We start from the raw sequence: 26472 nt of genomic DNA, 5'->3' as shown, positions 1-26472 counted from the left end.
TTGTCTGACCTCTGGAGCTGTCACCTAAGCTGTATCATAGTTGAGATTTAATCCACTATAGCTGTCAAAGAGCCAGTGTTGCTGCCATAAAACAGTCCTTCATTATCCATTTTAACACTTAACCTCTACACAGTTTCAACAAAAGAAGACAGAGGAAATGAGGAGGTTATTATCTTCACAACCCCAACATGAGAAGCTTCTTTTTTGGCATCTGTAGGCTATAGAATAAGAGTCTATGGTTATGCTAGTGGCTATGTGAGGTACTTTTGACATGGCAGAACTAAATGCTAATTCCAGCATGCTAACATGGTTATAATGACAGTGCAAACATGCTAATGTTTAACAGGTATTAGCCTACCACATTCATAACATTTGCTAATTAGCACCAAACAAAAGGCATGTATTTGGTCCTAAACCAGAGTATCATTGGTAGTGGCGTATTAGGAGAAAATGGGCCCCTGGGCACAGTTATGCAAAGGGCCAACACTGTGGTAGTTTATTGTCTTTTTGTAGTTATTATGCATCGTGGTTTTGTATTTCTTTGTGGTCATTTTGTGTCATCATTTAGTGGCTCTGTGTGATTGCTTTTTGTCTCTGAGGAAATTTTGTGTCCCCTGTCATTTTTTTGTTTCTCCTTATGTTTCTTTCTGTGTCTGCTCTTGAGGTTTTTTTTTTTGTCTATTTGTGGTTGTTTTGGTCTCTATGAGTTAATTTTGGGTGTTACTGAGGTAAATTTTAGTCTCTTTCGGGGGATTTTGTTTGGTTTCGTTGTTTTATAGTCACTTTATGTCTCTTTGTAATTGTTTTGCCTCTCATTGTGGTAATTTTGAGTCTCTCCTGGTCAGTACATGTTAATTGGACATTTGACATTTTACAAACGCAGGCTAGGAGCCCACTAACTCTTTGGGCTTTCAGGGTCTGTGCTCAATAGGCCCCATTTAGTAATCTAATCATGCAAATTGTACATGGACGTATTGGAATTTTGACCTTATGCTGACGCTAGATGGAAAGTCAGGGGATCACCATCAAGTGACTGCACATAAACATGAATATATGCCTAAAATTTCAGGGCAATCCATCCGTTAGTTGTCGAGATTTTTCAGTTCATACCGAAGTGTGGACTGAGCAACCAATATTTTCACACAGCCATGCTGCTAGCATGACTAAAAATGTAGGAATAAATGATAGATGAATGAGATAGATGAGGGGATCGTATGAATCTTCCATGAGATATCTATGCTTAATTGTGGCCTGAATACTGCATCACTGATTTCATTTCCCCTACAACCTTCTTAAGATAACTAAAGTGGAAATTAATGAGACAATTGTGAAAACATGAGGAGTATGTGCCTAACAGATGATCTTGGTGGGAGACAAACCAACTGTTTGATAATTGCCTTAAATGTATTCTTTTCTTCTTCGGTCATTACAAGGAAACAAATCTCTCAGCATTGAGATCTTATTATTGTTTTATGTCACTATAGTTAACATATTTCTTGGATAATTGTCAAGACAGCAGCCTCCAGAAAGAATTATTTAGCCTCTCAGAGACATCAAAGCTTCCTCATTAGGCAAAAAAGAAAATATGAGAAAGGAGAAATGTTTGTATCGAAGAGTGAGAAGCAGATTTTTCGCAGCAACCAAACATCTGTTTTTCACCCAGTCACATTCCATCTGCTTTGTGCTTTTTCAGACAGCTGTGAGATGACACAAGGAGGTGACAGATTTTTTTTTTTATTTAGAAATTTTGCTTCGGCTCAACGATTCTCAACATCCAACGCTTTCACAGAAACATCTATACAAGGAGGAAAAATAGAGTAAACCCTATGCAGAAAGTCGGATGATTTCTCTGGGAAGAACATTTCTGCTTTGAATTGGAGACATCATATACTGAGTATTTAACTGAAATCTCCCCTTGGATTACTTTAGATGTCATGAAAACGCATTGCAACACAGACATATGCCACAGATCTCAGTCACACACATCCCAGATTGGATGCTTCTTTGTCTTTTTACCCGAGAAGTGACTCGGTTTCACTCAAAATGCAAACAATCCTCAGTTGCTTCAAGCATTTTGTTATTTGTTGAGACATGTAAACATCAATTTAGTCGTCAATCAAGCGTGAGAGCCAGCCTTCCTGTAAAGTGGCTGTTGTTGCTGTGTTAACAATGCGTGTGTGTATGTGTGTGATTGTGTGTGCACACTACAGTACGTACTGGCTGTGCAGAGGGCTGCAGAGTCCTGTCCTGCCTGCCTTGGTGTGTCTGATTTCTCTGTTGTGGTGGTGGGATTACTCCGGGGATTAGCAGGATACTGGCAGCACCCATCGATGGGACAGAGATGACAGTTCCCATCATGTAGTCTCCCGCTTCAACCCCTCGCTGCTCCCCGGACTTAAAGCGGCACAAACAGCAGATTACATGAGTACGACAGCAGGGGAAGAAGTCACACATCACACAGTGGAGATTAGGCTGAACAAACTCTTCTTCGGTTGCCTGAGGGTATTCAACCCAAACATGGAGAGCTGTCTCTCATGGCCCAGTTTGGGCTGGATTAGGAAGCTGCAGACAGCATTACTCTGCACAAGAGTTGGGGAAAAACAACGATTGGTATGCTATTCAAATAAAGGACTGAACTAATAAGTAAATTTGCTGTTGCAAGAATCACTATTTCCACTCGTGAGTGTCGGCAGGACTTTTATCTTCGACTTTATGTGACAATCACAACATGAAATTATTCTGTGTTTTTAACACCCCCTACACCAGAAGGAAATATTGGCACTGTGCATCCCTGCAAAACATGAACAGGTTACATTTTTCTTGTATTTCATAAATATCATATTAACATTTCTAAAGTGACAGAATACATAAGTTCACTTTGTCATCAGAGAGTGAAGGGGGCGTTGTTTTGCTGTTTTGCCCCCTAATGTGGGTGTATTTAACAACCCTGTCGCAGTTTTTTCCAGTGCCCCCTCAGCTTAAATATGGGTGTTTTTCTTGCAACCTGCCACTGTTTTTCCATCGGCTTTTGAGCCCCAAACCTCGACGTTTGTGTTTTGTTTTTTCTTTTTACAGAATCATTGCTGATTTTCCAGCAGCTTTTCAACGCCCAAATGTGTTTTTTTTAGTGACCTATCACCGTTTTTTTAGGAGGGAAAGTGGCATGCAAAGTGGTTGTTTTGAACTGTGACATCACTCTGTTTCTAACAGGGATTTTCTTCCTATAAAACTGAGTATTTTAGGCAAAACATGATATTTTCTTAACCATAATCCAAGTATTTTTTCTACCTAACCATATATTAAGCATAACATTGATAAAACGGAAAGTTTAGATCTGTACCCACTCCATAATAACATGCAAATGTAAGAAATGTACAAAGCGAACATTTATTCTAGCAATTGAGTTGCTTCTATACCTAACATAAACAGTTTACAATCAGGATCAACTGTAAGGTCAGTCTTGATGTATGTTTGCAACTCTCTCTTGGTAACACAGGTGCAGAGCTAACCTGTTTGCCTCTGAGACCCTGTAAAATCAAGAGAGATCCTGCTCCTGTGTGTATTTCAGCCACCTGAGCTTGTGTTTGCTCAGGTTTCTTCTTTGTACCTTTCAAGTTTTACAGACTTGCAGTTAATGTTTGGAGAGCTGCTTACGTGGGTGTGCAATGGATGCTGTACAGGCATGTAATTTGAAAAAGCCTCCAGCCGCCTCCCTTCTATTAAGGACACAGGAACCATTTTCTCTGTTATTTCACAGAAAGAAACTTCCAAGCATATCAAAGATTTGTCTTTTGCCATTTTTATCCACTGCAGAATATAATGGAAAAAGTGGGCTTCAGTACCATAAGTAGAGGGATTGTTATCTATTGCAGTTTGAACAATGTACACTGTTTGAAGGTTTAGTGGGTGAGAAGGTATAGATAGAGCCTACTGCAGGTGGGAGCATCCCGAGCTGTAATTGCATGCAGTGTAATGTATTGACACGGTTTTAAGAAGACTCTGTTTGATCTGAAGCGTTAGTGGGTGTAGTGAGACTTGTCAGATTTCATGCGTATTCACATTACATTTTTATTTTGGATTGCAGTTTGTTCTTGTGTTCGGAAGCCACCTGCAAAATGCACGAGGTTTTCTGCTGTTCAACCCTATAGACACTTGGTTGCTACTAAGCTCTTGTCACTTTCGAAAGCCCACTTTGCGTGTTACAGACTCTGCTAAAGTCCTGTTTATTCTGGACAATTGCCTTCATAGTAGCACAGCAGTCTGCATTCGAAAGAATAATGAGTGTTTAAAAATCAACATGATGTCATTGCTGCTTGTGAGTTAATTAAACACCTTCAGCTGATTTGAATATTGAGCCGTATGCAGAGGTGTTGATTTATCCGGTGAGAATAACTCTTAATTCAAAAAACTTCTCAACAGCGTGAAACTTGCTGTGAACACAACTTTCAGGCTGCTTACAGCAGAGATTCAAGATTCATTTTTGAGATCAGACCCAGTCTGCACCACACAGCAAACACCAGCACACTGGTGTTGAATTTTAACACTCGACACACTATTCTTCCAGAAATTTCTTTTTACAGGTGCTTAAGTCTCTCATTTACAGAGAAATATTAAAAAGGGGAACACATGTTTTTAACCAGACCCTTTTTATAAAATCTTTAAACTGTTACTGCTGGCTTTATATTGGCTGATCAACCATTTACTGATGTATGGATCTGTGGATGGATGGCAGTTCACATGGCACTGAACCAACTTGTGTTTTGTGACTATTGGTTTAGGTACACATAGAGAGGAGAGATAACAAAATTAAACAGAAAATAAATTTAAAGAATGCAAACAAGGAAAAAAATTACCTGTAGAGCTTGACAAGATATGAAAATCTGCATATTTGCATATTACCCCCTGACCCTATAATGGCCCTTTTTTAATGGTATTTATTTAACTAAAATCATGGACTGTCAAAAAAATAGCTGGTGAAACATACTTGTCCATGTTGGTGTTGACTTTCTTTCTTTTCTTGTTCATTAATTTTGTTTATTTTATCATAATACAACAACAAAATGTGTTGTTTTTTTATACCACATAATCCTGGGAATTCTTATTTCATAGGGGACAATAAATTATTTACTCAGCCTAACTAAATTGTCCATTTTGCCTGTCTCTGAGTTTATTTATTTATTTTTGGCAAAAATGGCACATAATGTTGTCAGTTTTGTGTTTAGGGATCCTAATTTGATTTCATCATTGTCTCATGTTTATTTAAAAATAATCTTTTCTCGGGCTCCCACAGAGACCAGGGGGCCCTAAGCAACGGCTTATCGCTTAATGGGTAGGGTTGGCTCATGTTTGAGCTGCTGCAGAAGTGCTGCAGAGACTCTGGACCACAGTGAATTTTATTTATTTACTTAAAAAGCAAAAAAACAATTATATAAGGAATAGATTAACATTTGGGGAAAAAGACTTATTTGCTTTTTTGCCAAGAGTTAGATATATAAGAGTGGTATCGATCCTATCCATTTCTCGAAATTCAGAACAATCCTCTAACAACAGAACGGTACTGATGGCTTATTAGAGTAAGAAACTCATGAGTACTTATTAAGGGATTACAAACTTTTACAACTGCATTATTGTCAAGTAGAATCCCACAGAAAAACATACAACTAACTCACGGAGAACCAGCGGAAAGCCCTAGTTACTGGAGTGTGCAGATCAGGCCACACACACACACACATGCATGCACACATAAATAGCCTACCTATGACTCTATATATTCAACCTTGAATGGTTGGTAACAATGTTATTGTAAAGATATGTAAATTTTAGTGCACTCACTTTCTGAGTTTGCAATGAAAATGAGAACGGGGAACATTAGAGCATCGTGTGTGGCTAAATGCACCTCGGCAGGAGCTGGCACTATCTGTCAAACAGAAGGATGATGTACATTGAAAACACATTCCCTTTCCTTGTGGCACTCACATCTATCACTGGTTTATGGCCACTCTCCTCACTCTGGCACATCTCTGCTATGACATCCATCTATGTCAGCATCCTAACTTGCATATCCAGGGGCCTGTGTTGTTTCCTCTGTCCTTTAAGTGTCTATAACATATTCTTGACAGGTTTCGCCATATGTCGTCTCAGCATCTGCGAGCCATTGTGGATGTTTCTCATCAAGCGTCGCTGGAGGAGGGTCAGAAAAATCTGATTTTTTTCTTTTTTTTGGTGGTGTTGAACAGCTTAATGTCATGTTAAATGATGGGTGAATATATGAAACTCCTGACAAGTGATTTTCCCACTACATAAGGTGACTAAAAAGGCTGTTTCCTCACAGGAGCATGCCTCCACTATGTTAATGAAGATTCGGTTGGCAGATTACTCAAGCATTCAGCTGCCAATTCCTCAAGTCAAAACTGTTTAATTTACTCAGCAGGGATGTGGACATGAGCTTCTGTTGACTTTTGGCAATTAAAGCCTGCTGGATCTTGTGGAATATTTGCATTTATATGCATATATGACAAGCATCACATATTCTTAATACAGTCTCCAGTTCAGAGTTGGGAAGCATGAATGCACAACTTCAGCACCAGTTTTTTAGGGGTAAATCTTCTCAGCTTTTCTTAGTGCACACTGTGGTTGCTGTTCCTCTGTGTGTAAGGCGCAGGTATATAGGAAAGGATCTAAATTATCCTACAGCAGTACTCTACAGCATACTGGAGCGACCCAACACACAGATGCTGCTGCTGCTTATCACAGTGCTGCAGTGCCAGGGAGGAGCTCGAATAAGCTCTCAGCAGTAGCTCGTGGCAACTTCTTCCTGTCTACAGATACTGTAAGGTTTGGTCACACTGAGTGTTGATATGATGGTTAATCCTCTTTATTAGTCAATAAAGCCCCATTACATTTACCCTACAAGTCTGCAGACAAGCACCTTGCTGGAGTGAAAAGAGTCAGTATGTGCACCAAGTTCAACTACTGACTTGTGAATATTATGTTCTGTTTCAGAAGGATGATAAAACGACCACATTTCATCCCCCTGACATCCGCCCTGTTTAAAAAAAAAAACATTGCTAAAACAGGGTGTTGCAAAAGTGTTAACATCATTCACGCAGCACCTGCACATAAAAATATTATGTGAATACTTGTATGAATATAAATTCCATCTATCAGCTTCTGTGTTAACAAAATAAGCCAAAATGAGTTGAAAAACCCAACAGTTTCTGATGCAACAGAGCTGTAAGCAATATTCAGTCACTCACCTCTGCTTTTACTGACATAGGAACTCCTCTTAACCATCAGAGGGCACTAAAAATCCACCTGATGCTATCAACCATTCAGGGACCATAAGAATGTAATAATCACTGGAATTAAATAGCTGGCGTGATTTTTTTTTTTTTTTTGAAAGGCAATATGTAAAAAAAGAAAAAAGAAAAGTGTTCATGTTGTGGTTTATTCATAATGTAAGAAGAAGATTCTGCTTGATCAATCTCTGAATTTTGAATGAACAGTAATAATGAGGTAAGTGTGATGCAATTCTGCCCTAATTAGCCTGAGTTGCTCTGGTTGGTGTCATTATTATAGTTCATGCAGTCAAGGTTGCAATTTCTTGGCTCTCTGTGTAGAAAATTAGTCTTAATTTTTTATGAATAAAAAAAACCTTAAACATTAAACAAGGCAGAAAAGAGAATAAACTGTGCAGTAGAGCAGTGGCTCTCAACCTTTTTTCATGTCAAGGACCCCTAAATTGACACACATTGGTTACAGACCCCCATTTGATAAGATTTAGCTTCAGGGACCTTCATTGATGTGATTAGTACCATAAGTCTATAGTTGTCAGTTACGGTTAAGGAGATAAATGTGGAGAAAGTGAAACCTGTGATCAGAATAGTAATGCGTATGACTTTAACTCACATTAAACTTACTTCTATATGGAGATCAAATAGTGAGAATACACGATTGCCCATTTTTCTGAGGACCCCTGGAACTCCCTTAAGGACAGCTTGGGATCCCAGGACCTCTGGTTGAGAACCACTACTGTAGAGAATTACAGAGATACAGGGAAACTTTAAAAGTCCGGTGTGTAGGATTTGGGGGGATTTATTGGCAGATATAGCAAGGTTTTCTCTAGTGCAGAATTACCTTAAAGTAAGAATCGTTGTGTTTTTACAGTGAGCCGTTATGTCTACATAGAGAGTGTGTCCTTGTCTACAGAGATCGTCATGTTTCTCTAGTAGACCAGAATAGACAAACCAAACACTAGCTCCAGATGGGGCCAATCATGTTTTCACGTCAGCCGCTGTGGTTAGCAGCCCGCCATGACAAGCGCATCAGAAAAATGCTGATTTTTTAAACGCGAAACTGCTTTATTCAGTGTTTTTACTGGTTAAAATGATCTGGTCTGTTTGTTTTGGAGAATTCAGTAAAAACTTCCCGAATAATGAACACTGAAAAAATTCGAACCAAGAGAAAAGTAAACTGGTTGCAGTTTGCAATCGTCCCCGCTAGCTGCCACTACATCTACTCCATTGTTCCTTTAAGTTACTTTTTCCAAGTGGTTGATGCAGTGTATCCAATGGCCTCACAATCGTGGGGTAAAACAAAATTAAAATATAGTTTCATAAAAGTATGAATTCGTGCATATATTTTACCCGTAAAACATACTGTTTATATGATATTTGTATTTTTTTAAATCCTATTTTCAAGATGATCTAACAACTTCACACTAAAAAGACAGAGGTGAGCAAAGTAACTTCAACTACACCCATGCTTCCGATTTCCGCTGCATATCTCAACATAAATCCTATTTAATGACTATAGACGAAGAGTTTCACTGTATGTTACATCTGGGTCAACTTACAGAAATTCCACATTAATGATTCAGTGATCAACAATCAGTAGACTAAATGTGTCACGTCTGACCATTTCTTCTGACATAAGTCAAACCCACGCAGGGTTAATCCTACCAGCTGCGTACTGGACGTGGCTTCCTGAGCGGATGAGCAGTGACAGATGATGAGTTTAGTGCCCCGAGGATTGCGCACAAGACAGTCAGTGATCTGCTAACAGCCGTTTAACACCGCAGAGTCCTAGCAGCCGCGGCGGCAGACTCAATCTGGAGGACTAGTTGAGATATTTCGCCTCGAGGGGTCATATCGATCGAAACGCAACATTCTCCGTCTCACAGTCTCAGCGAGAGACTCCCACATCTTGTTCCTTAGCGGGCACAAAGTCTTCAGGAGACATCTCCAGGATCGTTACGCACAACTTTTACGCACAACTCGGGGAACCTGCCGACGATCAGATCTCGATGTCACCTGCAGCACGGACTACACTACAATTTATACTCCCACAGGTGTGATTATAATAATTTCGCGAGCTGCAGGAATGGATGAAACGATCCGCTCCGCGCTCTGCTGAAGCGATACTAAATCACGGACACTGGGAAGTTGCCTGGAACAGCGAGCCGCGCCGGGTGCCAAAATGAGCGTTTACTACCAGAGCTGGAGGATCTTACAAATATTCTTTGCAACAATCACAGCAGTTCTCACGCAAGGTAAGTGACTTGGAAGTAATTGGTTGCGTGTTGTGATGTATTTAAAGCCATCAGGGACGAGTGCAAGACCAGCTTCTGTCAGTGAATTATCCTGAAGCCTCAAGTTGGGATTGTTTAAGCATTCATACTGTGTCCACGCTGTATTTAATGAAAACAGCTGAAAACCAATGAGCTATTAGAGGGAACTGTCCATCTTGTGCACATGTTACTGATGGGGGGTGGGCCCTCTCTCAGCAGTGCCATGCCAGCAGTAAAACAGCCTCCTCTACAAGTCTAAATAATATATAAAGGTCCCCATTTGTGCCACAAACTTACATCCACAGTGATACAGCGTTCCAGTGAGCCAAACATGAGCATTTATGTATTGTGGCAAAGGGGTGTGACGGCAGCGAGTGGGGATATTAAACATTTAGGATGAAATCATTGAGGGGTAAAATACTTGATGGGTTTATATTACAACTTGAGCCATGGCTTAATGCTCAGTACTTTGCTTCCCTTTGGGAAGTATTGCTTTCCCTTATGGATGTCTGCAAAAGAAAAAAAATCCCATTTTCACACACAGCAAGGCAAACAAGACGCAGACAATCTAAATTCCCAACTTTGATAATGAAAAAAGAAGATATAGGGGAAAAAAAAGCACATCACAAAGGCATTTACTGTAAAGCCTATAACTGCCTCATAAATGGCTATTTCCAGAGAACACACGCGGTCTGATTTATGTGGATAAAAGGATAACAAAAATGGAGAAATTGTGGTAAAACAGATTTTTTTTAAAAGCAGCTTTAAGAGTCTCATTGGACATAGCAATCCCTACCAATCACTGCGTAAGCTTAAACCCTCTTTCACTTTCTCTGCCCATCTTCTCCACAATCTCAGGCCCTCAGGGCATTACATGCTATATGATCAGAGCCTCCTCTGTGTATGTTTATATAAAGCACTCCATGTAAAATGAGAATATAATGCTGTCAAGAGCACTTTAACTGGATCATGAGATTTGACTGATAAGTAATCCAACTTTCATCCTGGAAAGTGCCAAAGACCAGAACTGTTTCACAGCTCCTCTGTTGTCAGCACATAATTCACCATCATGACATAAAGTAAATGGCACGACAACAAATCAGCAAGAAAGTCTTGACCACAGAACATAAATAAGCTACCACTAAAAAAGTTTTGAACATTATATTTGATCATTTCTGGTTAAAGCTGGAGTTGGTAACTTTTATAAAAAGAACTATGTGTAATACAGTATTTGCTGAAAGTGTCGCTAGATTCTGACAGAAGTACATATCACATACACAGATAATCTGTCAAAAAATCATGTCCCTTCTCTTCTTTTCTCTGCTTGTAATGGCATTCACTAGAATTGACCATGGTACACCAAAAACAACCAATCAGAGCCAAGGAGTCACCACAGCAGCTGTCAATCATGCTGATGAACTTTGGTCAAACGGTCAAAGCAGCGCTGATCAAATATAAATCAAGATTCTGTTACTGCATTGCCTATTTCTCAAATCAAATGTTTTCAAAAACATATTTTGCCACCATTTTATCACCAAACATATTGTACTGTTTGGTGGTAAAATGAGAACGGTTCTGACCCAGCTGCCATGTTACAAAAAGACGTCTGAAATACCAAGAACCGCCTACCAACTAGCCATTGGAGGAGCTACAAGGCAATAGCATGCTCCAGTGATGACATTTGTCTGTAGGCCAATGAGGAAGTTAGCATCACCCTGGTTACCTTGTCATAGGGGCTCTGGTATTTTTCCATTGGATTTCACATCATTGTTGAAAATAGCTCTGTATTACAAACAAACCTTTGTAATACTTGTGTTGACCACAGACCCTCAGACATCTAACCAAAAACCCATTCAAATAACCCACTGACTTCAAGACGACAGAACCGTGAGTGCTAAAGCTAACCCATTTCTTGGTTTTAGGACTCATTCCTGCACAAATTTATATAGTAGGCAGAGGAATAATATTTTTCTTTCACAGATTATCTGTCTCATTTCGGGTCATGTAAATATAGAGAAAATTTTAGCAAATACAAAAAAAGGTGTTTTTTAATTTATATATATATATATATATATATATATATATATATATATATATATATATATATATTAACAAGTTACCAACTGCTGCTGTAATAGTAATAGCCCTAAAATCTGAGAGCAGGTAGTGAACTTTGAAGTCTTTGTGACTTTTCATTTAATTGGGATCACTATACCCCAATTAGATGCTCATAGCAGACACCACCTTACTGCCTATGTTTCTAACATATGTCTTCCACACCTTTTTCAGATCACAGTTTTTCCCACTTGGTGCCCTTTGATAATTACCCACAATGTCGAAAGATGTCTTAACTTTTTGCAACTTCAAAAAAAGATCCGTGAGAGTATTAACAGCTTGTCTTCTTCTCTTGTGAGTCACTGCTTACCTCCCAAGGTGACTGCTAACTGACCTACAAAAAACTCAAACCTTTGTATTTAAGCACTTATTGATTAGCAAGCTCTCAGATCCTAATGAGACTTTTTGGTGTTTTATTAAAGGCACAGCTATTGGAAAGGTCAGCCAGTTGAAAGATAAAAACACAGAGAGCTAACATTAGTTGTAAGAGGGAGAGTGATGCTGCTACAGGTGCCTTATTAGTGTAATTAGCATCTGGGTCATTGCCAACACTTTCTTGTTTTAACATTATCAGTGCATTTGTAAATAATGTGAAACATAACACTAACATAAAAACATGATGAAACACCTTCAACAGACAGCATGACAGAGAAACTTTAAGGCACAAAAACTCTGTTAATCTCTCAATTACTGATTAAAATGCAGACATCCCATTGTTGTCCTCTGCGATGCCATTGGGAGTCAACTCACTTCTGCAAGCTGTTTTGCACATATGGTAAAAGTCATTACTGCGCATTAGAATTCACAGTGGTTCTTCTGCATTTTAATAGAATAATACAAAGATTGATTACAATTGGAGAAATAATGCTAAAAGACAAGCGCGCTGAGAAGAAGTTGGCTGACATGCCTCTGAAAATGTTTTAATACTGAGCCGTGAGACAAACTGCAGGGCAAAAATGTAGCTCATTAGATACAACAGTGCTTTTATTAATAAAACTGGTGATGGGGAACATTGTTTTGAAATGGATCTGTAAGTCTTAATCCCTAAGTAAACTTACTTAGATACACCACAGGACAAAATTTCAGCTTCTGCTCTGCACTTTTCAAAGTTAAATACCAAGTTTACTTCCTATTTCCATTTTAATGCATGGTAGTAAAGCGCTTACTTGCTTCATACATGTGGCAAAGCTAAAAACACAAAAACTAGGGGATACCGAACACATGAAAAGACACATATCCATTTAAAAATGAAAATCCATGCTTGAAGTTGATTCTCTGCTTTCACTCAAAGGTACACTAGTGTTAGTTACAAATGAACAACCCCAAAACCTAATTTCATACAAGGAGCACTTTCATTTGGACACAAAGAGGATGAACTAAGACTTGATTAACATGTGATTTGATCCCTGGCATAAAGGCAATCTTGTTTTTTTTCCACTCATATGAAGCACTTGGCCTACATACAGTGGAAAAAAAAAAAAGCTGCAACACAAGGCATCGGACAGTCTGCAGGAGAGCAGTCTTGGAGAGGTGGCTTTTAGAGGCGGTTGTAGCATCTGCATGGCAACACTGATGCTTTCTGACTCAGCCAAGGAGGAAGAGGAGCTCAGGGTCCTCAAAATGAGTGATTTGAGAGGCTGGAACAGCTGGTGTGGCGGATTTGCTCTCATGTTTATCAGCTGAGGGCAGTGCTCTCATCACGATGAGAGGACGACAGAAGTACAGTTTTGCTTACATTGGCTACGTTTTAAATATCCAAAATGTTGGCAAAGGGTAGGATGCATCCTTTTGGCGATGAATCATAAACAGACAGTGCCCGCAAATAGATGTATGCGACACATGCGTCGTTTAAACAGTCTCTTTTGAGATTTTCTGAAATGAAAAGTGTGTGAAATAACAAGGAGTGCGCAGATGACCCATCAAACACAACTGTAAAGGGATGAGCTTGCATGTGAAGTACTTTGTTGCTACATTGGCGGTGCATTCTCCCTCCAGGAGACAGTGAGCCAGTTTATATTCACTCCAGCCGGAGCTGCTGCCAGCTCCGGTATTAAACAGCACATCTGTCACTGTGGCCACTGGTAGGCTAAGCCAGGACAGCCACGTCCCCAGCTCCAGTCCCTCTGTCCCATGTAGTGCGTCGCCCACTCGGTGAACATGACTGACACGCTTGTCTGTGCGTGGAAGAGCGAAGAAGAAGGAAAAAAAAAGATGCTGTTGTCTTCCTCCGAGGGCTGACATGATTTTGACACATTCAGTGTAGTGATTGCCGTGTGAACTGTCAGACCATCGTGACAGGCTCTTTGCCGGGCTGGATGAGTGAGGATAAAAAGCAAAAGAGGCCATGATAGACGGACGCGTCAAATGCCAGCATCCATGGGGGACATAACGGGACAGCTGATACTGACATAGAAAAGCTTCAAGCTTTCCTTCTTGGATAAATAACAATTAATTATTCAGTGACAGACAACTCTCTATCTGGCATCTTTTGTCATAATTTCAAAAATATGTCTTGTGCAAGTCTATAGATCTAAATATTATCTCTTTTGTTAGACATTGTTAGAAGTGATGGGCCAAGCCTCTTTTTTTTTTTTAGCGTACTGAATCACTGGAATCCGTTCAATATATATTTATTTTTTCGGAGATCGGTTCACTGCCCGACCAGAGCTCCTACTACATGTAGTCCCTCTCACGTAACTTTAACGTGGCTGAACCATATACAGTATAAAATAATGGATGTGGTCTCCATGATGTCACCCATTGGGGTTTTTATTTGGACACACACACTGAAGCATCAAGTTTTGGCACTTTGGCCGTCGCCATGTAGCCAAAAGTGACCATATTTGGACAAGAGGGTGGAGATAACCCTAACATTAGCTATTAGCTGTGGTAGTGTGGTGCACTTAGAGCTGTGGTAGACTGTGATAAGTATAACTTCAAAGCTAATTTTAGTTAAAACCTGGTTTAAAACCATCACGACAAAATGTACGTTACAGAATAACTGAATACGACTCCTTTGAGGGTGATTTACTACAACAAAACGCTGAACAAAACTTTTTTAGGCAACCAAAACATAAAAATTTGCTTCCTTGAACCAAAAACACTAACATAGCAACAGCTATGGCTACACCTATACTCTATCTAAGGTGAACGGTTACATTAGCCAACATTGTTGCCATGGTAGCAACTTGGCACTGCAGAGAACCCACCTCTCACTTAGTGCGGACACAACATTAATTGTGCATAACTTTAAGCCTTAATAATATGTAAATAGGTGAGTTGTAATATGTATAGTTTAAATATGTTTATTTCTGCTGTAAAGTTGGATATTTTAACTTCATGTGAATTGAATGACTCTTTGAACCAGCCTCAAGAAGCCATTCAAGGAACTACAGCTTTTGTGCTTGGCTTCATTTTTCAGCCCCGGAGGTTTCTGCCTGGCGTTGACGCTCAATTTGGATCACTAACCAGTGAACTGGGAACGCAGAATTTATTTGGATAAAAATACAGTTTGCAAACTGAAATCTGAAGTGCTTAAACTTTGGCAACACGAAATTATTAAATTATTTGGTACCACTTCATACTTCAAGAGGGAGGGAGAGGGGCAGGCTTGAGCCAGTCAGCGACTGTCCATCACTTAGGGCTGCAAATGACAGACTTCAATCACTCACTCAGCTGAATAAGCGCTCAACTGAACTGAGAAATGAAGGAACTGTTTCAGGAAGTGATTTCTGTTCAATTAATTCACACAAAAGATTTGTTATTTGGAACGAAACACTCGCCTACGACACAACCCTAATTGTTAGCTGCAGTGTACCAATGGGATGATGATTTGTTTGGGCGTTACTGAAGCTGTTTTTCACCATACTAATGCAGCTTCATCCATTTTGTTATAATCTGCAGAGTAAACACCAGTGTTTTTGTCCTTAATTCATCAAGTAGGGCAATTAGCCACCAGATAAACAGTGCACACTCAGGTCAGCAGCTATAATCTTCATAATTCTATCAAAATGGACGTTTAATGAGGACACATGATGGCCGGGTGACCTCTGCTCATGTCCACTGAGACAAACACTTGCCATTAAGCCTTTAAACCAGATCAGAGAATATTTAGGCTGTTGGTTTGTTTTTACTCACTCATATTAAAGGTCATTCTATGCACTTGTGATCAGTATTTAACAGTCAGACAGTAATCCGCGTGATCATTGTGTACCGTCCAACACAAAGCTATAAATACACATCTTACTGAATAATATAGATAACTTCTCAGATGTGTTTCTGTTTTAGTTAGCTTAATATATTCTTTTACTTTACATGGTGATGCTCCATGATTCTTGTTTTTTTTCATGGAGGATCTGCTGGGTATTCACAGCCTGCTGACAATCTGAAAAGCCATTTTAATCTCAGTTTTTGATGGCAGATTTCAATCTTGTGCCAGATGTATCAGATTCCACCTTTCCTCCCCATATAGTGAAAGCTGATCATCCATGAGAGAGGTGGAAGTGGGGCAGTGGAAAGGAAATATGGAAATATAACACTGAAACATGATAGGCGATATTTTTAAAGTACATTTTACATTTTGAAACACTTGACACAGTACATCTGAGTAATTGTAAACAGCTTTTAAATAGTAAATCCTGTAGGAAACAAATTTTTAGTGTATTATCTTTACCTGGATGACACTAAAGGACTGTATGAAAATTATTAGGGGTGGAAAGGGGAGCAAACATGAGGGATGTAATTCTTCCAGAATGTCTATTTAATTTCAGGCTTCCTTTGTAAATGTAGGTCATAGTTTAAATGAGTTTAGATAAATCAGGAAATACCATTTAAATAAGTATTTTTTGCTTATTCTCATAATATTTCGGAGGACATCTCCACAGTTAATGTGCCTGTTAGTGACGCACCTGATTGAAGCGGCTCATGTTCTAGCTGGCGCAGAAGACAAGGCTGATACTCAAAGTCAGCAGTCAAAGGATTAAAATGTTAAATTGAATTATTATTCTCATTTTATATTAATATATTTGTCATCAAACACCTGCAATCCAACCTGCATGTTCTTTTTCACCCAGAGCCAAAGCAGAAATAAAAAACAAAATACCACCCACAAATCACCTTTTTGAGTGTCACCCACCAGGTACGCGACCTGATGCAGGACTGTTCATTAAGGTGCACCTTAATATCTTAGATAATATTCTTGTCTTTTTATTAATTTCTTGCAGATTTTTGGGTCATTTCTTCTCATTGCCTTTATCTCCTGTACTTTTTTAAGAAATCGGGCCAATTTGCCCAGATTTCAAAGGGTTAAACACCAGTTTAACACTGTTGTAGTACTTTGATATGTTGCTGGGAAGCTGTTGCCCTTTTTCTCTCAGTGTAGACAAGGGTTCAAAGAAAATAGTAAAATCCTTGTGGAGGGCACTGCCTTTTCGCAAAGTGAAATGTAAGATTCAGCTCCCCTCCTCACACCAATAATTATTGTACAGTCTCTCAGCAGAGCCACAGACTTCGACTCCTGCTCTGTTCTGACCTCAGAAACAAAACACTCTTAAGCTCTTCTTGTTGTAAATTGTATTATTTCACCTATGTGTTCTGCAATAGGAATTTTAGGTTAAGCTCAGAGGCCTTTTAGTGTAATACATTAATGCCCCACTCAGTTGATCACTTGGCCTTGGCTGACTTTTTGTGCTCAAGTGTTAGTTCATGGAACGCTGCTGCTAGTTTTTTTTCTTCTCAAATGTAGAGACTCAATTCCTTGTTTTTGTTTCAAGTAGAATTCCACTTGCTTAGAAACGTACTGTGACACATCCCCATGGCTTTTAACAAACCCAATTTTCTACTTTCACTTTACAGATCTAAGCAGTAAAGAGCTGACCGACAGTAAGAGCCCAGTGCCTTTCCCCGTCTTTCTGCCAGTCAACTACGAGGTGCGAGATGCTGAGTACTTCTTCCTAAAGGAGGCTGGGCAGGACTTCATGAGGAACTCCAGCATGCAGAGTCACACGCAGCCCTTTGTTATCTTAAGAGCCAGCCGGCAGCCAGCTGTCAACGCCAGCTACGGCATGATGTCCACAGAGCAGCTTGTGCCTCTAGATCTGGTCCAGTCTGTGCAGCTTTTCAACGCTCCAGAGGTCTTTACCTTTAACTGGAAAATCCAGGCCTTCGTGCTCACGCCTCGGGTTTTCTCCTCTAAGCCCAGAGTGCGTGTGCTCTTCTATGTCGCAGGGAGGGACTGGGGCAGGGGGGAAGGAACTGTGGATGAGCTACCGTGTGTGACAGTGTATGCTTTCTGGCAGACCCAGGAGGTGAGGGGCTCCTGTGCCATGGGAGGCGAAAGGGGAACCTGCATGGCTGAGCTGGCTCCACCGCTCGGCTGGTTTGCTCCGGGGTCAGAGGGCACCAGTAGGGAAAGGCAGGACCCCACTACCGGGAACCCTGTGGAGCTGTATTACCAGGCACAGCCCAGAGTGAACGGGAAGTGTAATTCTGTAGATGGAAGTCGTTGGGGTGGCTCGCAGCAGCAGGCAGAGTATGTTCCTGTCACAGCCATGCAGAGGATTGGCAGCGTGCGTCTGCTGCAGGTGCCTAAAGGAATGGCAACGCTTTCTAGGCTCAAGCTTGGCAATGCCATTGTTATACGGACATCCTCCAAACCGCTGAAGAAGACTGATATCGCCACCTTCTACATACTCATGGCCAGCTCTGCTCAGCTCACTAACTTCACTCTCAGGTAAGACTGTGATTTCAGTTGCCTCACAGTTTGCAGGTGAGGCTGGCTTTACTGTAAAGATTTACAGCACAGACGGAGGCTTCGTTTCAGCATTGAGGGGGACTCATATGAAGTGGTTGGGATGGGGGTCCTCCGCAAGACGATTTTGAGTTTGTCAACAGTGTTTCCCTCAGAGTTAGAATGTATGTGTAGCAGAAGCTTAAGGATGGGGGTGACAATAACAACAGTAAAATTTAGTTGTTTTTGGTTTTTTGTAAACAATGGCATTTTGGGAGTTAGAGGACACACCAGCCTGGACCTGGATCTAACCTCATTAACTTAATGCTACAGCAACATTAGCTGCTCTATTCCAACATTGTTAGATGGAAAAAACAAACACAAAAGTCTAAAATTCAACTGTGCTGTTCTGACTGGAGATGAAGTGTCTTAAACCAGCGGTGAATAAGAAAAAGTATAAATAATCTATGTAAATTGTTAGACTAAACTCCACTAGCTCCCAGGCTAATTTATGCAATTACCTTTAAGTGCTTAAGCTAACACTGTGTGACTGAGAAAAAACAACTGTTTTGTCAGTGAACCTTGACAATTGTTACTGAGACGAATTTATAATTTTGTTAAATGGCCTTGTTGTTAATCCATGTTTTATGGCTGTTGGGAGAAGTTTGCCTGAAGGACCAAAAGCTAGTTAGCCCTGAAGTTTTAGGAAAAAACTTGGGTTAAAATGAAAACTCCCAGAAAGGGCTCTCTGACTGAAAGTCCTGAAGGTTAACTTATCACATGTGCTGTACAGTTATTAATAATTATTTATGCAATGTCTTTATCTTTAATGTACAAAGCAATAAAAGAAATGGTCGACAGCTTCCTCTGTAACCGATGTAAAATAAGCATATGATAGGCTATCTCATATCAATCACAGACCCCTGAATGGAAATGAATCGAATCTGAATTTTTAATAGGAAGTCTGCATCACAACTGTATCTTGCAGACTTAATGATATAGGAAAATATTCTATTATTGCCCAAAGAAATGATTTAATATGGTATTTTGATGAAACTGGTGATTTGCACCTCTAGTGGGAAACCCTGCATGGGAAATTCCTAATTTCCTGCATTCTGGTACCTGCAATTTTTATGAACTAATTTGTGCCTTTTCGTCATCAATTCATGGTGTAAATATCAAAATAAAAGTCCTCTGCCAATTTCATGTTTTCATTAGAGCAGGACAACTGCACATGTTCTAAATATTTATTGGGATGTGCCTATTGTGCTCCCTCCCCTAATCTACGCCTACCATACACTAAGGCACCATACTGCCATCAATTCAGAGGGCTCTGCAGTTTCAATGAAGTCCAAATTAATTGGTCAATGAGAATTCAATCTGGTGAAGTGTTCACTAACTGTATTAGTCCTCTTCTCTCCTTCTTGCACAAATTCAGCTCCATCAAAAATAAGGGAATATTGAAGGAAATGAGATTTTGCATGGATTAAGGCATTATCTCTGAAAATATGATCGAGGTTAACTGTCTTTCCGAGAACCGCGGTAGATTATTCGAGTCAAATCAGAGAAATACATGTTTGAGTGAGCACAGCCTGATGACATTAAGGGCTGCTTCAAGAGCCGTAGTCATCAAGGTTGACATGGATCAAATAAGGTCACGTGTAGCTTGTGACTCATTATTGCTCCGCTTTAAAGGGTATGCTCAGGATTTGTGCTATATCAACGCCCTGCTATTGAATGTGTGAAGATCACGGGGATTACCAGCATAGCTCAATTTAATTTTAAGGCTCTGTTCTCTTTTTGCGATGCAAAATGTTCCCTTTTGACTGGAGATGAGAGCATGTGTAGTTCCATCTAAAAGCAGTAGTTATTCCTCTGGAGGTCTCTGTGACCTGCTCAGTAATAGAGGCTAATTTTATACAGATTTTAAAGCATATATGTTTCCTTAGAATGAATGTCTCAACCACCAAAGTTATTATCCTCTGGAGGCTAAAAATACAAATGAACAAAGGCAAAAAGAAAAACAAGACTTAGTCTAATCTTGCGGCTTTCTTTCAAGACGTCACTTTGTTACTCACCCTTTCAAGGTGAAGTGATGCAATGGGAGAGATTGGCACCTCAAAACTGGATATGAATTAAATGCCTCCATCTCGCTCTCACCGTTTCATTGTCGGTTTCCATGGTCATCCGCAGCATAATGCCTTTTATTATCATCATCCAGACGGAGATCAAAGAGAATCACGTTGCAGCGAAGCGAGATTTGTCGAGGTTAGCTGTCAGCGTAAGACAAGTAGAGATTTACGCTAACTTGATTAGAGACTGATTTTTTTAAAATTATTATTCTAGACACTATCTGCTTTACTCCAAGCCAGTGAATAATGGACTGTCAAGAGGTGTGAAATACATCGTCTCAGTTATTCATTATATGTGTAGATTTAGATCATGAGTAAAGTATGTCATAAATCCTTCCTTCATATGTGGTTTCACAGAATATAATAAATCATCATTTATCTTGCTGTTTGCAGTGTGGTTGGATGATGTCCAGTGAGGTGTCCTGACTTAAAAACTGGCTCAACAACAAAGTCCTTGAAGGCCAAAAGTGTGGTAGTTCCTCAATAGGTACAGCCTGTCCTCTTAGATCGAAAAACGCTGTGGTACACAATCAACACTTCCTGGAAAATAAATAATTTCTGAGTTACGTCCGGCTTGACTTGCAAATACATGCATGAGTGGAGGTGAGCAGGTGAGGGGGCAGTCATGGATTATTAATGCCCTTTTCACCTGCTCCTGTGTTCATTCACTTAGACAGTCACTTACTCAGATCAATTGTGAATGCTGCAATAGGTGAATATTGATCGGGCCAACAGCCGTGCATGGATGCACTTGTCCTCTTCAGGTTTGAGAGTTGCAGTCGTCTCAACATTTCTCACAGTTCATTCAGGTTTGTTTTCTCTGCTGTGTCTATATGAAATATGAGAAATATGATGCTTCAGGTGTTTCGTCCAACGTTTCACGGGTTGTCTGTTTACAAGAGAACCTGAGAATCGTTAAATTGCATTACAGACTTTCGTGTTAATGTATTTTAAAGGGTTTGACAATGTGTTTGAATTATTTAACTGGCTTCCTTTTCTTTCTGTCTCTTGATTTTTGCTAAAGCAATGAAGCCAAAAAGCAATCCTGATTTCCCCCTTTTCATTCTGTCACTTTTAATCATTGCTGCTTTAATTCATTTACTCAGTCACACGTGTTTCTGAACAAAAAGCAGATAGCAGAAATGTCGCCTCTCGTCTGCTCGCTTCTCTTTTACCTTTCTTCCTTTTTCCTTCCTTTCCTGTAATTTCTTTTTTCTATCTTTTTCTCTCTCTTTCTTGCTTTTTTTCTCCCTGTCTCTTCTCTCTCCTCTCCTCTCCTCTCATTTGATTAGAACACTTTGCAGTAATTAAACTTATGTGATGGGCAGTCCATACTTTATGCAATAATGACTGAATTTTGACATTATGTTTTTTGTATCCTATAAACGTGACATAATGCACTCACTGTTCTTCTAACTCACATCCTCAGAAACACAGAGCCACCCTCCCCCAGCTTATCAGCACATTAACAAGCCCTGTGCATCCGGTCCTCAACAGCTGTCTGTGTGCTTTATCACTGTCTGAATGTCCCATTAAGCTTTGCTTAATACTCTCTCATCAGCATGATAAACCTGTTATTGATGTCTATAGCTGGAGTCAGGGGACATACAAATTTGAGGTCGATTGAGAAAAAGACAAGCCACACCTGTCCGTTCCTGCAAAATGAACCTGTCATTCTCAGCAAGGGTTTGATAGAGGTCACTGATAAAGTATTGTAACGCCATCATCACATGCCCATGTGAGGGGTAATTAGATGATCCCCTCAGTGTATCCTCAGGAAGCTGAGTGACAAGTATAAGCTCACAGTTTTTGTTTTTGCTTTCTTCTTAACGGCTATTTAAAGTCAGCAATGAAGCACAATAGTTTGCCTTGCTGTGTGGGTTTTATTTAAAAGCAGCAGTGTGGCAATAAATAAACTTGAGCGTCTGTATCAACAGGACACCGTGTCAGCGAGCTCTTCAACCAGGGAACCTAATCATTCATCTGTGTGACAAATAGGACTTTCACATCCATTTTTAGTGCTGTGGTGCCTGCCATCTGGCAGGAGTGTTGGCATGAACGTCTCCCCAACTCCCTAAACTGCTCCATAAGTACGATAAGCACGTTGCCGATGGCTGGCCATCAGACTGGCTAAACGGTGGGCATTTGCCTGCATAATTAACCATTGCATCTGTTTCCGATTGCTCTGGGGTTCACCGGTGGTACAGCGGCCCTGCAGTGATGTGTTCACAAAGCCAAAGATGGTAACACAAATTATATCAGGGAAGTAATTACAAACGCTATGTACTGTAGCATCTCGATAGCAGCGTCGGTGATGAAATGCATCTGGGCCAGCTCACACGGAGAATACAATCTATCTTGTAGGTCTTTGATCAGACTCAGGCTCTGTTTTATTGTATTAGGTATTTGCTTTATTTGAATTGTCTCATTGTTTCACTTTCCTTTGTTGGCCACGGCTCTGTGATCTTTCAGATACGTTTTAAGACAACAGCATTCCACAAATACATCAGGGAACGGAACTGACTGATGAAGGCCAAGGGCCAACAACCTATTTGTGTACCAGTTTGTGTTAGCATTTCTACATGCGTGTGTGTGTGTGAGTGAATGAAGAGTATGTAAAAGGTGAAAGAACAGTGCCACTCATGCCTTGCCTGGTCAGAAGTGAGATGGATGGCAGGTGCAGCACCTGAGAGCTGCTTTTCTCACACACTGTCAGCTTCAGTCTCCACAGCCATCCATCTTCTCTGCCCTGGTGCCTCCCCCTGCCCACTGCCTCCTCAGGGCCTGCTAACCAAAGCCGTGGACACTGGTCCCAGCTCCCAAACGCTCATAAGAAAAAACACCTCTCTCAGTCGCAGGGGATTTTTTTTTTTTTTAGCATAAAGGGGGCTGGGAGAGAAAAAGGGTTTGAGATAAGTTCTCTTGTTACTGTCACTTTTTATTAGTTAAACTCTGCTCCATGCAGCTCAATACACTGAGGTGTTTCATCACAGCAGGGCATGTTATACAGAAGTCATTACTAGATTAACTGTCCTCCTAGGTTTTCTCATTAATACGCTGTGAATGCCATCCTGCTCTACTCACTGATTATGCTGTTTTGCATTGCAACTCTCTACAGTCGGCATCAGTGGTGCAATTACATACAGAACATGCATGTTGTGGAAGGACATTTTTTTAATGCATTTCTATGATAAATTTCACATGTGAAATGTGCAATACATTACATGTGAATGACATTTTATAATTTTTATTTAGCCATGTTATTGCTACTTTAAGGATGGTTAAACAGTCAACCACCTTGTTCCAGACGAACAAACTTCAATGGCTGGATTGCAATTACATTTAGTACAGACATTCATGGTTTCCAGAGGATAAACCATTATTACTTTAGTGATCCTTGGACTTTTCCATGAAGTTAACATTTGTGGTTTTGAGTGGGATTTCACATCTGATTCGATGGGATGCCAAAATAATTGGCTCAGACGTTCATATTGTAAAAAGTAAATATCAATAATCCAATATTAATCCCAATAATAATGCAAGTTTTCTGTCTACTTTTGATTTATACAAAACACATCACATTCCCAGCAGCCTCAGCTCAATTTTGTGCATAGTGCTAATTTATAGAGTAAATTAGAGTGAATAAGAGAATTAATAGAGTGCCCCAAGGATGATGCTTTTCTTTAGGCCATCCCAGAAGCTAATGTTGTCTTTGTTACCTCGTCAAAAAGCCTATGGGAATTTTCCTATTGGATTTTGCATCATTTCAGAAAATAAGATCTGTAGTAAACAAATGCAGTGATTCTTACATGTTTTATTCAGCAAGATAATCTTCACAAATGAACACCACTTTCAGGATTTCTGAACACTAAATGTAATCGACAGAAGTAAAACGCTAACCTAAGGCCATAAACAAACTACACTAAGGTCGTATTGCTACCAACACGAGGCTGTAAAGAGGTGTTTGGCATGCAGTTAGGCCACACCTGATGACATGGTGTGAAACCCCTCCCACTGTCTTGAAGACTGTCCTGGTCAAACGCATCAGGCAGTGGACCTTTTGACTTGTCATAGCAGGAAAAACACAGGTGAAAATGATAACATTAACAATGGTTCAGTTCCATTAAGTTTACCAGTAAGCTATTCCAGTGAGTCAGCCAAGACAATACCAAGGTCTCCCCTAAGTGGAATGCAGCCATCATTAATCCACCTGCATTTTTGCCTTTTGGATTTGCACCTACAACACCTCCACAGCACACCTGAAATACATCCATGCATGACTTTCATGACCAACTTGGCTGATCCACACACGCCACTGTTCATTTAATTTACTCTCAGTTTAAAAAATTATGATTGTTTCACTAAATCTCTTGTTTGGACTCCCTCTTTGTCACATTCAATGAACTAGTTTGTGACAAATGGGGGCACGTTCGGGAGTTGAACCGAAGACCTCTCGCACTGGCAGCAAGAATCATACCCCTAGACAACGACAACTCATGGTTGCGGATTATCTCACGGTAACACAACACACTTTCTGGTTTGGGAGTTTTTCAGGACCTTAGCAGTCACAAAAATAGCAACTGTCAGAGCAAGTGATGAAAAGATCTGACATAGGAAACAGAGCTCAAAGAATTGCTAGTACATCTCAACTCTCAACACATTCTGAGAGGACTGAATCTGAGCTGCAACGAAACTAAAATCACACTGAACAGTGCTCGGCGAATGGCATAACACCAGAGGCAGAGCCAGATGTTGAACACATTAGAGCTCAGCCCAAACTGGGGGGTCCAGGGTTATGCTCCCCTGGGGAGATATTTTTCCCTATATACAGCAGATATTTTTCAAGCTATTTAAGTAAACAGTTTGCCTTAAAATCTGTACAACATTTGGGTAAAACATGATAGTTGCCAAGGAAAATAAATCACCCTGTACAGCCTACATCCCATTTTGTATCTAATTGTTCCTAAACTGTCATTATTATTACCAAAACTATAACCCAACAAATGATAAGGCTGACTAATTTTCACTCTTGCTACTTAGTAATGGGTAAAAACTGATGTTAATGTTTTTAAGACACATACCATAGGCTGGATAGGATATTTATGTAAATAGCATTACCAATCTTAAAACCTATTGTTATTATGCTGGAGTAGAGCTAAAATAATGAGTGTTTAAAGGTAAATCTGCTACATTTGGAACCTCTATATTGAATAAAAGGTCAACAGAAGAACATTTACTCAGTTATATTACAAAGTATATTTCTTTAGGGAATAGCATAGACTCAGAGCAATAGAGAAAACATATCGGGCTGGAGCCCCAAAAGCCACCCCCTGCTCCGCCTCTGCTTATAGGCAAAGGTTTTAGCTGTTTGTGAAAGATGCACATTCGTCATTGTCTAATAGCAAATTCACTGTGGTTGTGTGTTCCCACAATATATGTGTGATATGGCTCATGTTTTTTTTCTGTACAAGGTCAAACAAAAAACACTGAAAAAAGGAGAAGCTATGCATTTGGAAAGATAGGATGAAATAAAATATATTCTGTTACAGTAAATGCAGGTTGTGGATACTGTGCAGCACAAAAAAGAATATCTTCCATTAACAAAAAGGGCAGCTGCTTATGCTTTAGAAATTGCAATAGCGACAGTCATAATCTTAATGTTTTTCTGAGAATGCATATTGTGTCACAGAGTATCAAAATAAAAATAGTAACTCTTTTGTTCTGTAATCTACATGCATAACAGGGAGCAGCATCTTCCCTCTTGTTATCACCTCATCTTCCAGAAAGTCATAGCCTCTTTACATCAAATGCACATGTATTTCTCTTTGCTAATTTTACCCCTGTGTGTTGGCTCCTCTTAGGACCCATCAGAATGATAACAACAGACTGTCATTCACTCTGATGCACAGTACATAGAGAAGCTAGTCTCA

At 39.9% G+C, this 26472-nt stretch overlaps 1 protein-coding gene across 1 annotated transcript in view; it reads left to right on the top strand.

The window, feature by feature from the left end:
* The first annotated feature begins 9041 nt into the window (after positions 1 to 9041).
* Positions 9042 to 26472, top strand: part of LOC121944237 (transmembrane protein 132D) — a 37236-nt gene continuing 19805 nt past the window's right edge. The window contains exons 1-2 of the mRNA XM_042487968.2: positions 9042 to 9550; positions 17537 to 18413. Coding sequence (XP_042343902.2) covers positions 9478 to 9550; positions 17537 to 18413 — 950 coding nt within the window. The 5' untranslated portion in view covers positions 9042 to 9477. The remainder of the gene's footprint in view (positions 9551 to 17536; positions 18414 to 26472) is intronic.

The sequence above is a fragment of the Plectropomus leopardus genome, chromosome 4, assembly GCF_026936395.1.
Source record: "Plectropomus leopardus strain MGB_pleo_1.0 chromosome 4, ASM2693639v1, whole genome shotgun sequence".
Classification (NCBI taxonomy): domain Eukaryota; kingdom Metazoa; phylum Chordata; class Actinopteri; order Perciformes; family Serranidae; genus Plectropomus; species Plectropomus leopardus.
Note: the sequence above shows the minus strand (reverse complement) of the source record. Positions and strands in the feature narration are given on the sequence as shown.